Here is a 16,486-nt window from a genome sequence, read left to right as displayed (position 1 = left end):
TCAGAGAGGATAGAGAGAGTAGGTTGGGTTGCCTTGGGAGGGTGACTCAGTGTAGTGAAGTGTTTGTGTGCTTAGTAATGTCATTAGTGCTGGCTATTGTTGCTGCTACACTGACTCCTATCAGGAGGGAGATGGCTGACGGCTGGGTGGTTTGGTGTTATTTGTTTTTCTAGGAGAGAGTGTGTGTGTGGGTGGGTGGGGGGGTGAATGTGTGTGTTTGGTTTTGTGTGTGTTTTCTTTGTGTGTGTGTATGTGTGTGTGTGTGTGTGTGTGTGTGTGTGTGTGTGTGTGTGTGTGTGTGTGTGTGTGTGTGTGTGTGTGTGTGTGTGTGTGTGTGTGTGTGAGAGTGTATCTAAATGTGTCTCTAACCCTTGTGTACCATCACCCAGGCATCCCAGCGTCTCTGAGCTGGTGCTGGAACGCAGGTGACGGCGTGGCGTTTGTGTCCCACCGGGGCCCTCTCTACCTGTGGGCCATCAGCGGGCTGGACGCCGGCGTCACCATCCACAAGGAGGCACACAGCTTCCTGTCCGACATCTGTCTGTTCCGCTGGCACCCCGTCAAGAAGGGCAAGGTGGTGTTTGGACACACGGACGGGAGCCTCTCCATCTTCCAGCCAGGTAAGACTGAGGCTGCATCTCAATAGTCTAAAGATAGTCTAGACTGAGGCTGCATCTCAATAGTCTATAAATAGTCTAGACTGAGGCTGCATCTCAATAGTCTATAGATAGTCTAGACTGAGGCTGTATCTCAATAGTCTATAGATAGTCTAGACTGAGGCTGCATCTCAATAGTCTATAGATAGTCTAGACTGAGGCTGCATCTCAATAGTCTATAGATAGTCTAGACTGAGGCTGCATCTCAATAGTCTATAGATAGTCTAGACTGAGGCTGCATCTCAATAGTCTATAGATAGTCTAGACTGAGGCTGCATCTCAATAGTCTATAGATAGTCTAGACTGAGGCTGCATCTCAATAGTCTATAGATAGTCTAGACTGTGGCTGCATCTCAATAGTCTATAGATAGTCTAGACTGTGGCTGCATCTCAATAGTCTATAGATAGTCTAGACTGTGGCTGCATCTCAATAGTCTATAGATAGTCTAGACTGTGGCTGCATCTCAATAGTCTATAGATAGTCTAGACTGTGGCTGCATCTCAATAGTCTATAGATAGTCTAGACTGTGGCTGCATCTCAATAGTCTATAGATAGTCTAGACTGTGGCTGCATCTCAATAGTCTATAGATAGTCTAGACTGTGGCTGCATCTCAATAGTCTATAGATAGTCTAGACTGTGGCTGCATCTCAATAGTCTATAGATAGTCTAGACTGTGGCTGCATCTCAATAGTCTATAGATAGTCTAGACTGTGGCTGCATCTCAATAGTCTATAGATAGTCTAGACTGTGGCTGCATCTCTATAGATAGTCTAGACTGTGGCTGCATCTCAATAGTCTATAGATAGTCTAGACTGTGGCTGCATCTCAATAGTCTATAGATAGTCTAGACTGTGGCTGCATCTCAATAGTCTATAGATAGTCTAGACTGTGGCTGCATCTCAATAGTCTATAGATAGTCTAGACTGTGGCTGCATCTCAATAGTCTATAGATAGTCTAGACTGTGGCTGCATCTCAATAGTCTATAGATAGTCTAGACTGTGGCTGCATCTCAATTGTCTAAAGTGGCTTCCTCTCTTTGTCTTATCTCCTTCATTTGCACTGATGTGAAAGAACTGGGCATGCGTTTCCCTATTACAAACAATTTTACATTTGAGTCATTTAGCTAGCAGACACTCTTATCCAGAGTGACTTACAATCATTTTAGTCTGAATAAACAACCATATATTACAATTATTGCAAGTACAGATGTAGGATCTAAATTTGAGACAGTTTGCTACAGCAGGAAAATAATCCTGCATCAACAGGAAATGTGAATTATTATGTGGATTATAATTAATGGATATATTTTGTAGAGGTTGATACATTTTTGTTAGGGCAAATCAAGACTGACATTTTAAAGTGAAAATTACATACTATAGAAGCCTTTTAAAACCTTGAATACACTACAATTCTCAGCAACAAAAGAGTGATCAAATTAAGATCTTACATCTGTAGACCCTTCTTCGAAATAGCTGCTATCAGTAGAATCAGTGCCAGGAAGAAAAAACACTTACAACCTTTAAATATGTATTTATTGACTGTTTCTTCCACATGATAACCTTTATTTGGTACCTCCAGGTATTTCATTAGGGGCTGTGGTGACTTTATTTAGTCAGTTGATGCAGCAGGTCTCCTCTCCTGTCCTAGGATCTAAAAACCAGAAGCACGTGTTGCGCCCGGAGTCTTTAGAGGGGACGGACGAGGAGGACCCGGTCACAGCGTTGGAGTGGGATCCCCTGTCTACAGACTACCTCCTAGTGGCCAACCTGCATAATGGCATCCGAATGGTAGACTCAGAGGGGCTCACCTGCGTCACTACCTTCAGCTTCCCCAGTTCAGCTGCCTCTGTACAGTGTCTGGCCTGGGTCCCCAGCGCCCCCGGCATGTTCATCACTGGAGGTAAGGACATATTGGGGTAGGGTTTACGGGTAGGGTACAATGGGTTAAGGTGCAGGGTGTAGGGGGGAGGGGAAAGCTGGGTCCCCAGCGCCCCCGGCATGTTCATCACTAGAGGTAAAGAAACGGGGGTAGGGTTTAGGGGGTAGGATATAAGGGGTAGGGTCCTTGGGGGTTAAGATAAGGTCACAGCCCTGGGTTTGTTCTTTACATGAGGTAGGGTATTTTTATCAGTGTAGATAGCTAAAGGTCAGTTGTGTAAGGCTCAGGCCTTTAGAACTTGGGTCAATACCACTGTTCCAACTTTTTCCTTCTGTTTCCAGATTCTCAAATTGGTGTGTTGAGGATATGGAACGTGTCTAGATCTACACCTCTGGACAACTTCAAACTGAAGAAGACCGGCTTCCATGCTTTACATGTGTTAAACTCTCCCCCAGCCAAGAAATGTAAGCATTAGACACACTACTGGCAGATGAGCTCTGATAATCCACAATTTAGGGTAGAATCCACAGTCTGCATCACACTCTTAGAAAATAAGGTGCTATCTACAGCTGTTCAAATAGGAGAACCCTTTGAAGAACCCTTTTTGGTTCGAGGTAAAACCGTTTTGTTTCAAGGCATACTCCTTTTGGGTTCCATGTGCAACCCTTTCCACAGAGAGTTGTGTATGGAACCCAATAGGCTTCTACCTAGAACCAAAAAGGGTTACACTATAGGGACAGCCGAAGAACCCTTTTGGGTCCCTTTTTTCTAAAAGTGTACAATAACTTCAGGGTTTTGGATATGAATGACTGATCTTGTGAAATAAGATTGCTATATTTCTTGGAAAAACTTTCACTTTTCTATAGCATAGTGTGTTCTTTCCCCACTCTTGCTATCACCTCACCCCTCCTGACCCCACCATTATTTGCCTCCTACCCTCTTTTCAGCCTTGAGCTCCATCTCCCCGACAAAGAACCACTACACATCATCCACCAGTGAGGCTGTTCCTCCTCCTACTCTATCCCAGAACCAGGCCTTCTCCCTCCCCCCGGGCCACGCTGTCTGCTGCTTCATGGATGGAGGGGTGGGGCTCTATGACATGGGAGCCAAGAAGTGGGACTTCCTACGAGACCTGGTGAGGGAGGGAGGGGAAGAGATGGGGGGGGGTGAAAAGAAGGGAGGACAAGTGGTAGCAAGGGAGGTAGGGAAATTGGGATGATCCTAAGGGCGTTCTTCTATTTCTTGTTTGTGTCTGCATTTCTGTTGTACATATCTCCCAATCCAGTTCATGTTGAAGAAGACCTGACCATGAAACCATATGTTGTTCTCAGGGTCATGTTGAGACCATATTTGACTGTAAATTCAAGCCAGACGACCCCAACCTGTTGGCGACAGCCTCGTTTGACGGGACCATTAAGGTGTGGGACATCAACACCCTCACGGCGGTTAATACGTCTCCCGGCAACGAGGGTGTGGTCTACTCTCTGTCCTGGGCTCCTGGTAAGACATGGGGAGAGAACACACACAGACCATAATACTTTGGGTGTTTCTCAATATGCATTCTACCGTGTTCCACACTCTCGTGCTCCGAGTGCATTCTCCAAGGACGTTCTTGTGAGGACGAGAGTGTGGAGAACGCATAAAACATGACATTTGAGAAGCACTCCCCCTACGGTATTGCCTCACGCTGCACCTCCCGATTCAGTGAACCTTCTTCCAGCCAGGTGTCGTGTCTTTGGCATCATTAAACTGAAGACTGTTAGTTTATCAAATCAATTCTCTGTAATTATTGTTACGTGATTAACTAATCAGGTAAATGTAATTAACTAGGAAGTCGGGGCACAAAGGAAAATATTCAGATTACAAAGTTAGAATTTTCCTAATATAACTTTCAGATATTTTAATATCTGCTCAATTAGTCTTCTAATTAATTAATTAATTATTCTTTACCTCACGTTAGTCTCATTCCAAACGTCGTAAATTGTTGGTTATCTGCACGAACCCAGTTTTCACTATGAATCCTCCATACATCAATTGTCTCAATCATTTATTTATTAACTAACTAAATAATAACAGAAATGCACATACAAACAAACAAAGTAGATATGGTTACAAGGAAATGATAGGGGATGTGCCCTAATGGACTAAACCGATATTACGGCTTGGTGGACAAAAGGGAAGTGGTTGTATACTGAGAAAGGCGGGAATTACGCAAATGAATCACTACACACTTGATAATCACATTAATTGAAATGCTAATCCTTTGCACATGAACACTCACTCATTCGGGAATAATTGCAATCAATATATATATTTACGCTCAGTGTGTAGTCGTAATCTCTGTTGGGATCGTCCGTCTTTCTATTGGAGAGTTTGTCCGCCCTCTCTCTCTCTCTTCCATGGTCAGAATGGATAGTTCCGAGTAACATTCAGCAATGTTGTTATAGAATAGATGTTTCGGCGGTTGTCGGCCTTCGCGTTCAATGGTATAGAATTCCTAGCTGCAGACTAGTAATTAGTATCAAAGATTTGCTCTTATTCTGTCAGTATCGATAGTCTCAGAGTTTCAACAACCATTACAACCTTAGCTTATACTCAGGTTTATGGTCTGGTCTCAAACCTTAGCCCTCTCGTGGTAATCAAGGTAAGCTGGTCTGAAGGGAATTCCTCCCTGTGGGGGTTATATTCATAACAGTAGAAAGAGGCTGTCCCATGATGCCAGATCAATGTCTGTGCTCATGGGGCGGGCCAATGATTTAGTTAAACTTTAAAGGGAATTGGAGTTTCCTTCATTAAACAGTTTAAAATCACATTACGTAATTTCACAAATAGTTTCATCTTTACTCATTCATTTTATACAACAATTAGATGCAAGCCTCACAACTGAGACTCTTGTATAAACAGAGTTATGGTAATGTGGCTGTATTGTCTCTCATGAGTTTCACAAAATTGTACAAAACGGACCAGTTCGTAGCTGGATTCTTCACCAACCGTGTACACCTTCTCCAAAACATGGAAATTGTTCAGATCTCAAGTTCTGTGATGTGGAAGAGGTTCCTTTGTTTTCCTGTGCACCTCACTCCCTCTCTACTCTGGCCATGAGGAGAGAACTCCTTTAGGAATTTATGACCTGCCTAACAGAGCCTGGGTGTAGGGGGAAGAGAGAGAGGTGGTGAGAGAGAGAGGGGGATGGTGCAGAGAGAGGGGGATGGTGCTCGCTGTACCCAAAGAGGGCCACGTCATGACACAGGACAATGGCAACAATAGAGACGGAACAAGATATACATAAAGCAAATGTTTTACTTCATAACTATGTGAATCGTAATAATCTAGCTAACCAGATAGTTTAACAGGCAAAAATGACCTAAAACGAATGTTATGCAAGGTAGATGTCAATTCTTCGTCAGTAGCTAGCTACCAATTCTTCATGGCTATCTAGCTAGCTAACAGTAGTAGCTAACAAGTCTCCCTATTGAATTACTAGGCTTGTTATCTCTGCACAGTACAGTGGATGTTGTAGGCAGGTAAACATGCCAAAAATAACACAGTATGCATTTCTTAATGTATCAAGAAAAAACATTGTAGTCAGTTTATTTTCTCTCGCTTCAGCTCAAATAATGGCCATTGGTTTCAAGAATTTTGCGTTTTTTTTTTACATGGTTGCGTCATATTTCTGTGCACACTTTCCATTGAAGCTTGCGTCTATGCACGCGTCAAAATATATACAAATGGAGTACGCAGCCGAGAAGTGCCCGCGTGTCCCATTTCGCATACTTTGATATGCACTCATACGCCGACCTTCCCATGCTCGAAACACCCTTTATAAACCATAATTCGTCATGTCGACTTTTATTTTGAGAACTGCTCTGCTGGTGATGAATCGATATTTTATGAACGCCTTAAGTATATATTTTCAAGTAAAGTGTTACCTTGAGTTCTTTCCCATTAATAATGATTTACGGAATATAAATTAAGAAGTCAACGTGATGCTTTTTTTTTTAATGATTCAAACCAAGTTATGAAATATGTTGCGCTTTCTTGCGTTCGTTCATTTGGAAGTCGTAAATATGTCTCTTGTTATCTTTGTGTGTGTTCTTCGAAAGGAGACCTGAACTGCATAGCCGGAGCCACGTCCCGGAACGGTGCATTCATCTGGGATGTGAAGAAAGGCAAGATGATCACACGATTCAATGAGGTACGTCAACAACACTGACGAAAAACATGACAGTCGTAAGGGCTTTTCACACTACTGAGCCGAACCGAGCTAAACCAAACCAAGCTGTACTGAGCTAGCCTGGTTACACATCCACTAGCCAGCACGGTTTTGTTCGGGTCGGCACGATAGTGTGAAAAGGATAATAGAGTGATTTATCAATAATTTCTTTAGTTTATCAAAAATAATTATGTCATTGCCTTTTTGTTCCCTTGTGTACTCAACAGCATGGGAATAATGGTATCTTCTGTATCGCATGGAGCCATAAGGACTCTAAAAGAATAGCCACATGTAGTGGTGACGGCTTTTGCATCATTAGGACCATCGACGGCAGGGTCTTACACAAGTACAAGCACCCTGCTGCTGTGTTTGGTTGTGACTGGAGCCAGAATAACAAGTAAGAGTCCAGTTGTGTAGCTCACCTTTCATACTGTATAACAAGTATACTGGGAAATGTAGTTAGTTATCTATACTCTACTAGATCTTATATCCTTTCTCTCTCTTTCTTTCTTTCTTTCTTTCTTTCATTCTGTCTGTCTGTCTGTCTGTCTGTCTGTCTGTCTGTCTGTCTGTCTGTCTGTCTGTCTGTCTGTCTGTCTGTCTGTCTGTCTGTCTGTCTCTCTGTCGCTCTGTCTCTGTCTCTCTGTCTCTCTGTCTCTCTGTCTCTCTGTCTGTCTGTCTGTCTGTCTGTCTGTCTGTCTGTCTGTCTGTCTGTCTGTCTGTCTGTCTGTCTGTCTGTCTCTCTGTCTCTCTGTCTCTCTGTCTCTCTGTCTCTCTGTCTCTCTCTGTATCTATCCCTCTCTCTCTCTCTTTCTTTCTCTCACTCTTTTTGTCTCTCTCTCCATTCCCAGAGACATGATAGCCACGGGTTGTGAGGATAAAAACGTGCGTGTGTACTACCTGGCCACCAGTTCTGACCAGCCACTCAAGGTGTTCACGGGTCACCTGGCCAAGGTGTTCCACGTGCGCTGGTCTCCTCTCCGAGAGGGTATTCTCTGCAGTGGCTCAGATGACGGGTACATGCAGTATATTAATACATTATTCATATATGTTCTTTCACTGAGTCTCACATCACATTGCATTAGGGTAATTTATCACATCCACCAATGTGTAACAGTACCTGCATAATGCATGGTAAACACTTTGTACTGATACACAGATACTCATGGTAGTTATTTGATATGCTACCATTATCAATACAGATGCCATTGGTTTGAGTAGTCACTCTATTATGTATATGGGAGTCCGTATATAACCTCTCTCTCTCTCTCTCTCGCTCCCTCTCTCTCTCTCTCTCTCTCTCTCTCTCTCTCTCTCACTCCCTTTCTCTCTCTCTCTCTCTCTCTCTCTCTCTCTCTCTCTTTCTCTCTCTCGCTCCCTTTCTCCCTCCCTCTCCCCTCTCCAGGACTGTGCGTATCTGGGATTATACCCAGGATGCCTGTATCAACGTGCTGAGTGGTCACACGGCGCCGGTCCGAGGCCTGATGTGGAACACGGAGGTGCCCTACCTGCTGACCAGCGGCAGCTGGGACTACACCATTAAAGTCTGGGACACCCGGGACGGAACCTGCCTGGACACCTGCTACGACCACGGCGCTGATGTTTATGGTACCGGTCCTCAGTAATGAATCAGGAACAACACACTGCAGCCATCATCAAGTAGACTCAGCCACAGGCCCAGGATCATTTCTAGACTGCAAACTGACCCACCAGAAGCCCAAACATATAATATTTGACTAAAACATTATCATCTCAAACCTTGCTTGGGTTTTCATACAATCACATATCTCTCTTTATTATGCGTGGGAATCAAAATTCAAATCACTTGGAGCTGATTTGCTGGTGTTTTCACAGCCTTTTATGTCCAACAAGAAAAAATTCTAAATATGGGGGGGGGGGGGTTGTTCACAAAACTTTGGGGGCCAAGTAAAATCATCCACGGACCACCAGTTGGGGAAACCTGCTATGCTTTATAGAGGCCACTGAATGTGAAGTTAAATATATAGAACTGTCTCTACCCTGACACTGTGTCTGTAATGCTGTAACCTGATCTGATTCCTCCAGGCCTGACCTGCCACCCCAGCCGTCCGTTCACCATGGCCTCATGTTCCCGGGACTCTACGGTCAGGTTGTGGTCCCTCACTCCGCTCATCGCTCCGCTCCTGGTCAACGTCCTGGCTGACCACAGCTGGGACGACATCATCGGCAACACGGGTCAGTCAAATGTTCCGATACTGAACAAATGTTTTGTGTAGAACATGTACAGTGGAGGGTAAGGCACGTAAACACCCTTATTTTGTGCCAGCGTTTACACACCTTTCGCTGAAAAAAATGCATTGAAAATATAGGGAGCGTAACTTTACTCACCGCGAACTGCGGTTAGCGTTTGCCCGTCTATTTTTTTTTACCTCTACATCACTGACCATGTAGAATAAGGAGTCGTGTTAGTTCTATGTGCTACATTTCTATCTGTATACACTCCAGGATTAGGGATTCATCAGTAAACACTCTTTATCACTCTCCCATCAGACACTATGACTATATTGTTACAGAAGTGTTGATTACTCATGACATCAATATGTTGACTGCTCATAACTCTGTCTCGACTGTGAGAGAGTGATACCACAAATATTTATCAGTCCAAGCACGACATAGCCTCACAAGAACAATTATCCTGAATGACATCAGTCTGAATCTGTGTGTGTCTGTATGGTAGAGTACTATATCCCGTCCTCTCCTCCAGATAGGGCCATGGTGCCTGGTGCTACCCCTCTGCTCTGTGGGAAGGTGTCCAGAGACATCAAGCAGGAGCTGGATAAACTCTCCAGTGAAGTACGGATGAAGAAACTCAGGTGGTTCTCCGAATGTTTCTCTGTGAGTATATTTACTTGCAATTTTCCTGAAATGAATAGCACTCTATTTACGGTCATTTAGTTATTCCATTCCCGTAGTCCAGACACATGGTTTTAATCTGATGGTTTGATGGAAGTATAGTCGTTTTTTCCTTGGTATAGTTTTACGTCATCAGGTATCAAATAACCTATAGATAACCCTTCAGGTTAGTACTCCTATTTGGTAGTAATATTGGCACATATTACTGGAATCACCATGTATTATGTACTGTACACACTACCTACTCTTATGAAGTGCTTATGAAAACTTTTTCTATGTTCTTTCCTCCAGCCACCAGGGGGCAGTCATAACCTGTGGGACCTGGTGTCAGTGATCAACGGGCAGGACGACAGTCTGCTTCCCCAGAGCTACGGCAAGGGCATCATGCACATGAAACACTTGGTCCGCTTCAAAACCGTAAGTCGACCACTGACTGACTGACTGTCTCATCTCACACATGATCCAGTCCCTTCAGATCTGCAAACATCCAAGGGTTAGGGCCAAAGGAAAAGGGGATGGAGTGATTTTGGACCAAGCGTATGAATCACATTTCTAAGGGGTTCGTTTTCAAAAGAACATCAAACGTTTCACGACTATTCACTGACAGTACACGTTTCAATGTGTCTGTTCTGTAGTCTGAGGCCCAGGAATTGACCATAGTGAAGATGTCTAAGTTTGGCGGGGGGATCGGGGCTCCCAGTAAAGAGGAGAGACTGAGAGATGCAGCAGAGATCCATCTGAGACTGGGGCAGATCCAGAGATACTGTGAACTCATGGTGGAACTGGGAGAGGTAATGGACTGATTTATTATAGGCCCTAGGCTACACTCTTAGAATAAAAGGGTTCCAAAACGGTTCTGCGGCTGTCCCCATGGTAGAACCCTTTTTGCTTCCAGGTAGAACCCTTTTTGGTTCCTGGTAGAACTCTTTTGGGTTCCGTGCAGAAGGGTTTTACCTGGAACCAAAAGGGGTTATTCAAAGCGATCTCCTATGGGGACAGCCTTAGAACCATTTTTGGTACTAGATAGCACCTTTTTTCTGTAAGTGTAGAACAACTATGGGTGTATCAGGAACAATACATGGACTCATATGGCATTACAGTATGTCCCTCATTAAAGGGTGTCCACTAACAATCACAGCATTAATTGCTGTACATAATGATGGTGTTTGTCATGTTTTCTGTATTTGCCAGTGGGACAAGGCATTGTCAGTTGCCCCTGGTGTATCCATAAAGTATTGGAAGAAACTCATGCAACGGTATGTTTTGAGTTAGTCTGTCAACCTTATTCAAGAGGCGTGTTATGGTTACATACACATTTGAGTCATTTAGCAGACGCTCTCATCCGGAGCGACTTACAATTAGAACCACAACAGTGGTTGTTGACTTCCTTGCTCAATGCATGTGTCCTCGTAGAAGAGCCGACCAGCTGATGCAGGAAGAAAACCATGATGTCATCCCATACTGCATCGCCACGGGAGACGTGAGGAAGCTGGTCAACTTCTTTACTGCCAGGGGTCAACTGAACGAGGCGCTGCTAGTGGCCCAGGTATGACAACATTGGCATCCTATGATTAATTCTACAATTAGAAAACATAGTAACATAATATAAAACATGTATTGGTTCCAATCGGAACCCCTGTTCTCTAAAGGAGAGAGCAAAATACAACCATGTTAATTGACTTATCTGGATTGATGAAGGTTCATTCAGCCAAATTGCTGTCATACGTCATACCTTTGTTGTTCCTGTACAGGGAGCTTGTGAAGGCAACATCCACGTGCCTCAGACCGCCGTAGTCAACCATACAACCACTACAGACAGCGACGACATACAGGCATATAACGGGTGTGTCCTTTTCACATGAAAATACACCATATTGCCTAATTTTGGTGTGTTCCACAGCATACGTAATCACCATCCTGTCCATGGTGCATTGCATCCATACTGGGCAACTGAATATCCCCTCATGACCCCAGGCTTGTGAGGCTCAAGTGTAATCTTTGTTGTTCCAGGCTACTGCAGTGTGTATGTAAGGAGCTAGCGGAGTGGTATTTCCAAGATGGCCGTGCTGTGCTGGCGGCCTGCTGTCACCTGGCTGTGGACAACACTGAGGTAAACACACAGACGAGGCATGATGGCGTCAAAGGTTACGTATGATCCTCTCTGCATGTTCTCTTGTAATCCACACATAACATTCACTGTTGCGCATGCTAGTTGTCCACCTGAAACCTAAAGCTGGTCATGAGCTACCCTGCTGCAGACAATACTCCAGCATGCTGCAGGGTTTTGTTCCAACCCTACTCCCAATACACCCAGTTCTACTAATCAGCGGCTCCTCTGGCCCTTGATTGGCTGAATCAGGTGTTTACGTGTAGGGCTGGAGCAAAAACCTACAGAGCACTAATGCCTATGAATGTGAACATAAATGGGCATATTTAGTAGATGCATAACTTATCATGTTGTTGTGTGTCCCCCACAGCTAGCCATGGCCAGTCTGATCCGGGGTAATGAGCTGGAGCTGGCTGTGTGTGTAGGGCTGGTGTTGGGAGAATCAGCCAATCAGGCCACTCACTACGTCCTGGAGCTACTAGCCAGGAAGTACATGACCGCACCCACCTGGTAAGAGCCAGGCTAGATGATAGGCTAGATGATATCTCGTGACAGGCTAGATGATATCTATTCTCCATATGATTGTGAATATACAGAGTGCATTTGTTTATCATCTCCATTCTCTCATTTCTTGTAGCTTTCCATCAGTTGGAAGCAGGTATTATACATTTCTCATGTGTCATAACCCTATGTTTAATGCGAGAACGGATTTGACTTTATTCTGGATTGATGTTGTTCCATCCGGTTGTACCTGGTCTTGTACAGTACCTTACCTCATTCATAAAGACTGCTTAGGTTTTCAAAGGGATGTGTGGATGTGTCCTCTGCAATCCAACAACTGGACTAATGTCACCACCTTTCTCCTTCCCAGGGACCTGGCAGCTGACCTTCTCCAGATGATCCCAGACAACCAGGTCCTGCTGGCCAAGCTGTGTGCCTTCTACCCCGGGAGCTCCTCAGAGATAGACCAAATCCATCAAAAAGTTGGTGCTGAAATTCAGTGGAAATTCTCTATCGAGCATCGTTTTTAGTCCAAACTGGGTCCGGGAAACCGCTCCTAATTGTTTAAACAGAAGAACATAGAAATAGACCTATCGACAATACGACATGAAAATGTCAACAACGACATTGAGGTAAAACATGCATGTTAATAATTGGCAGTGTTGTTTCAGTGTGGTCTCCCCAGCCTGGAGGAGTGTGGGGCGTTAGCTGAGTCGGCTGTCAGCGAGGGAGACATCTTCAATGCTGTCAAGTACTATCTAATGAGTCCAGAACCCGAGGCAGCCCTGCTTGTTGGCATCACCCACGTCAAAGAACAGCTGAGTGATTCTGACTGGACCGTAGACTCTGTCCATCCTATCCTGGACCTTCTGGGTTACATCAGAACGGACCGGCTCCTACTTGCCAAGTTCACTGAGTAAGTGAATGGGAATCAGAATGTGTGAGACAACGTCACCTGGGCCTAGGCAGGTAGCCTAGTGGTTAAGAGTGTTGGGCCAGCAACCGAAAGGTTTATGGTTTGAATCCCTGAGCCGACTAGGTGAAAAATCTGTCAATGTGCCCTTAAGTAAGCCACTTAACCCTAATTGCTCCTGTAAGTCACTCTGGATAAGAACGTCTACTGCTATAGATTGGTCCTCAGCCCTCTCTCCTTGGATGTTCTTTCTGTGTTATAGAGCTCGAAGTGAGCTGCTCATCCTATCTGGTTACATCGGCGCACTGTTGGCCATCAGAAGACAATACTCCAGCATCGTTCCTGCACTTTACGAGTACACCAGGTAAGATGCAAAAAGCCACAGTATGGAGCACTTTCTAAATGTCTGTGTTGAACCTACATCACCTAATGCTCTGACCTCTCACCTTCCTCCCCAGTCAGTTGATGAAGAGGAGAGAGGTGTCTGTTCCCTTACAGATAGAGCAACTCTCTGTAGAGCTGGAGGCATGGATGGCCTGCACACAGTCTCTCATCAAGTGAGTAGAGGAATTGTCTTATCAATCCATGTCACTGATATACTCTACTCTGGCCTGGCCCATACATTAGTCATCACGTCCAAGTATTGGACTAGCAAACTCAAGACGGTTTGAGGTTCAAAGTCTGACATTAAAACACACCAGTGTTTACCTGTCTGAATCGTTTGATTCTGTCTCCATGCCACCCAGCTCCAGGGGTCCTGATGAGGCTCCCTACACCCCTCCGTCAGAGGCCCAGAAGGCAGAGCACGCCCGTCTGCTAGACAGGCTCCAGGAGGAGCCACTCAGGGGCCTGGAGGGGCCCGACTATGTCACAGGCTCCAACCTGCCCAGCCACTCTGACGTCCAGGTCTCCTGCCTTACCGGACTCAGGATCCAGGTCAGCCTCAAGCGAACAACCAGTTAATGAATCAAAGTGTATTCAGAAAAATACATTGGTCACAAAGGGACAGTTTCAAGGACACAGAATTTGGTTTAAGGACCAGGCTTAATCTGGATCAGGGAAACAAAGGGCTCAGCAGCAACCCAGACCGAAACCGCCATGCTTTCTAACCCCTTATAAAGAGGACCATGCTATATATAACCCATAAGTGGTTACTATTTGTAGTCCCCTAGTGGTGGGTAATCACTATGTGGGTGGTAATCAGTAAATTGCTGCTCAAGCTGTATCCACAGCGACGATTTGAAGTGCCTTTCTGCTTCAAGTGTGTCTCAGTCACTTCCTCTGGTGAGTCAAGGGGAGAAAGATGACGTTACTACAACCTTTAAACTGTTTTGCAGGCCATGGTGATAAGGTCAATGATAGAAGAGTAAAAGTAGTGCTGTGTTTTTCCTTTCACTCAGTGCCCTGTGTTTTTCCTTTCTTCACTCAGGGCCCTGTGTTTTTCCTTGAGGACGGTAAATCGGCCATATCATTGAACGACGCCCTTATGTGGGCCAAAGTGAACCCTTTCTCACCTCTGGGGACAGGTGTCCGTCTCAACCCCTTCTAAGAGCCAGCCTAGCCAACGAGGATGGGCTACAGGACTAATAGCATTTGATTGGTCAGCCTCCGAGGCCAAGGTCACGCAAAGGTAAAAGGTCGACGTCAGGACCGACACCTGCTCTTCCTGAGAAAAAGAAGGAAGAAGGGATGGACGTTCCAGAACGAAAGAAGAGAGGTGGAAGGATGCTTAAAATGAGTTCTCTCCGCTATGTGCTTTTTCTATGTGGTTTACAATGTGTGCACCACAAGTCATCCAGTCAACAGTGTTTCAGCTTCTCATAGAAAACGTGTTGCCGTACTTAGTCACTGACAAAGAGGGTTCGCATGGCTGAAACGGGCTGTAGTGTTTCTCTGTAGGAGCGAGACCATTGTAGTACGGCTGTCAGTACACAGACAGACAAGTTGACGAGCTATGTGATTCTTATTATGCTCACGGTCATAGCACCAGCATCATTTGATTGATGAATACCATATTTGTGTTGTATTGCTGTTGGTTTAACGTTACGCAATGTGGCATCATCATTTCTGTCTGTTACAGAAACCAGCCCGCACACATACATGTACAAGAGCAAAGCGTATGATGATGTAGGCTTACCGTGGTAGTTGATCGAAAGCAAACAAATACAGAGAAACGTACCTGTTAGCCTTTTATTTAGCGTAGCATCAATCAATCAAATAATTGATGTAGGACTTGATTGCTTTCGCATTAAAACAGCTTAGCAGCATTGTGTCTGTACAGTACTGTGTTTGACTGTGAATGTATAAGACTTCTGCTGGACCAACAACAACAAAAAGGATGTGGACATGTAAAGTTGTCAATTAACTTGTGAATAGGTTCTTGTATTGTACATAAGACTGTCATTCCTGTTGAGTTGTGCAGCACTGTTTCAGGGATCACAGTTGCTAGCTAGAAGGGGAGGTAGTTGGTACTGTACACGGCTAGGGACTTGCAAGTGTAATAGCTGTCACGATCCTGGATCCGTAGAATTAAAGCTCATATTCTATGGTGGGGTCGACGCTTTAGAATGTCTCTGAGTCTCGTCAGCGTTACGGCGTCATAATCATTCGTAGGCATCACCTGACTGCAGAATTTGTAGTGATTTCATAATGATGACAAGCTTCTGTATGGAATTCATTATTACTAACACAATTTGGCAGACGGTGACAACCTGCTAAAACTAGCTAGCTTATATGCTAAACAGAAAGCTGTGATAAAAAGGCAATATTTGAGAATCATTTTGCTTTTGAAACACAGACTTGAATAAATCGGCTAATTAATCATTTAAAAAATGTAACACCTGAAGGTTGTGCCTTAAGTAGAAAACGATTTGTTATCACTGCAACATACAGTATATTGGTAAGTAGGTACATTCATGTAAAGACGAGGTTTTCTTCCTTCTGCTTAACGAAACAAACATTTATTCAGATCATTTATACAAGCGTTGTAATTTTTTTGAATAATGTATTGATATTAGTTTTCCACCTATACTTAAATTATCTTCAAATGCATTTATTTACATATGTATTTATTGATTATGTTTTACTTATTGACATATGTACAGTTTGTTTGTACTGCCATTGCAGTTTAGAAAATGTGTTCATGAAAATATCAAAATGTTAGTTTTGTAACATAAAGACGATACCAATGTAAACATGTAAAATTTGTAAGCAGGATATATTTGAGTTTTGATTCATGGAATAGGTAAAGGATCTTGTAAATCAATTGAGAAGATTGGTCATGCTACAGAGCACCATCTAGTATTGTAGACAAAATAAAAATG

General features: G+C 44.1%; 1 protein-coding gene across 4 annotated transcripts in view; it reads left to right on the top strand.

Annotated features, from left to right (window-relative positions):
• LOC115202200 (WD repeat-containing protein 17) overlaps positions 1-16,482 on the top strand; it is a 32,339-nt gene extending 15,857 nt beyond the window's left edge. For 2 of the 4 annotated variants that reach the window (XM_029766173.1, XM_029766170.1), the window contains exons 4-28: positions 390-620; positions 2,307-2,558; positions 2,879-3,001; positions 3,485-3,672; positions 3,869-4,037; positions 6,641-6,732; positions 6,978-7,147; positions 7,602-7,766; positions 8,156-8,358; positions 8,815-8,964; positions 9,494-9,624; positions 9,934-10,059; positions 10,278-10,433; positions 10,834-10,898; positions 11,056-11,188; positions 11,394-11,485; positions 11,653-11,752; positions 12,120-12,259; positions 12,387-12,407; positions 12,621-12,732; positions 12,922-13,166; positions 13,426-13,527; positions 13,622-13,720; positions 13,910-14,099; positions 14,593-16,482. In XM_029766173.1, coding sequence (XP_029622033.1) covers positions 390-620; positions 2,307-2,558; positions 2,879-3,001; positions 3,485-3,672; positions 3,869-4,037; positions 6,641-6,732; positions 6,978-7,147; positions 7,602-7,766; positions 8,156-8,358; positions 8,815-8,964; positions 9,494-9,624; positions 9,934-10,059; positions 10,278-10,433; positions 10,834-10,898; positions 11,056-11,188; positions 11,394-11,485; positions 11,653-11,752; positions 12,120-12,259; positions 12,387-12,407; positions 12,621-12,732; positions 12,922-13,166; positions 13,426-13,527; positions 13,622-13,720; positions 13,910-14,099; positions 14,593-14,712 — 3,575 coding nt within the window. In that variant the 3' untranslated portion in view covers positions 14,713-16,482. The remainder of the gene's footprint in view (positions 1-389; positions 621-2,306; positions 2,559-2,878; positions 3,002-3,484; positions 3,673-3,868; positions 4,038-6,640; positions 6,733-6,977; positions 7,148-7,601; positions 7,767-8,155; positions 8,359-8,814; positions 8,965-9,493; positions 9,625-9,933; positions 10,060-10,277; positions 10,434-10,833; positions 10,899-11,055; positions 11,189-11,393; positions 11,486-11,652; positions 11,753-12,119; positions 12,260-12,386; positions 12,408-12,620; positions 12,733-12,921; positions 13,167-13,425; positions 13,528-13,621; positions 13,721-13,909; positions 14,100-14,592) is intronic. The other 2 variants (XM_029766171.1, XM_029766172.1) reach the window with 2 other exon arrangements.
• Positions 16,483-16,486: the final 4 nt, after the last annotated feature.

Source organism: Salmo trutta, chromosome 11 (assembly GCF_901001165.1).
Source record: "Salmo trutta chromosome 11, fSalTru1.1, whole genome shotgun sequence".
Classification (NCBI taxonomy): domain Eukaryota; kingdom Metazoa; phylum Chordata; class Actinopteri; order Salmoniformes; family Salmonidae; genus Salmo; species Salmo trutta.
Note: the sequence above shows the minus strand (reverse complement) of the source record. Positions and strands in the feature narration are given on the sequence as shown.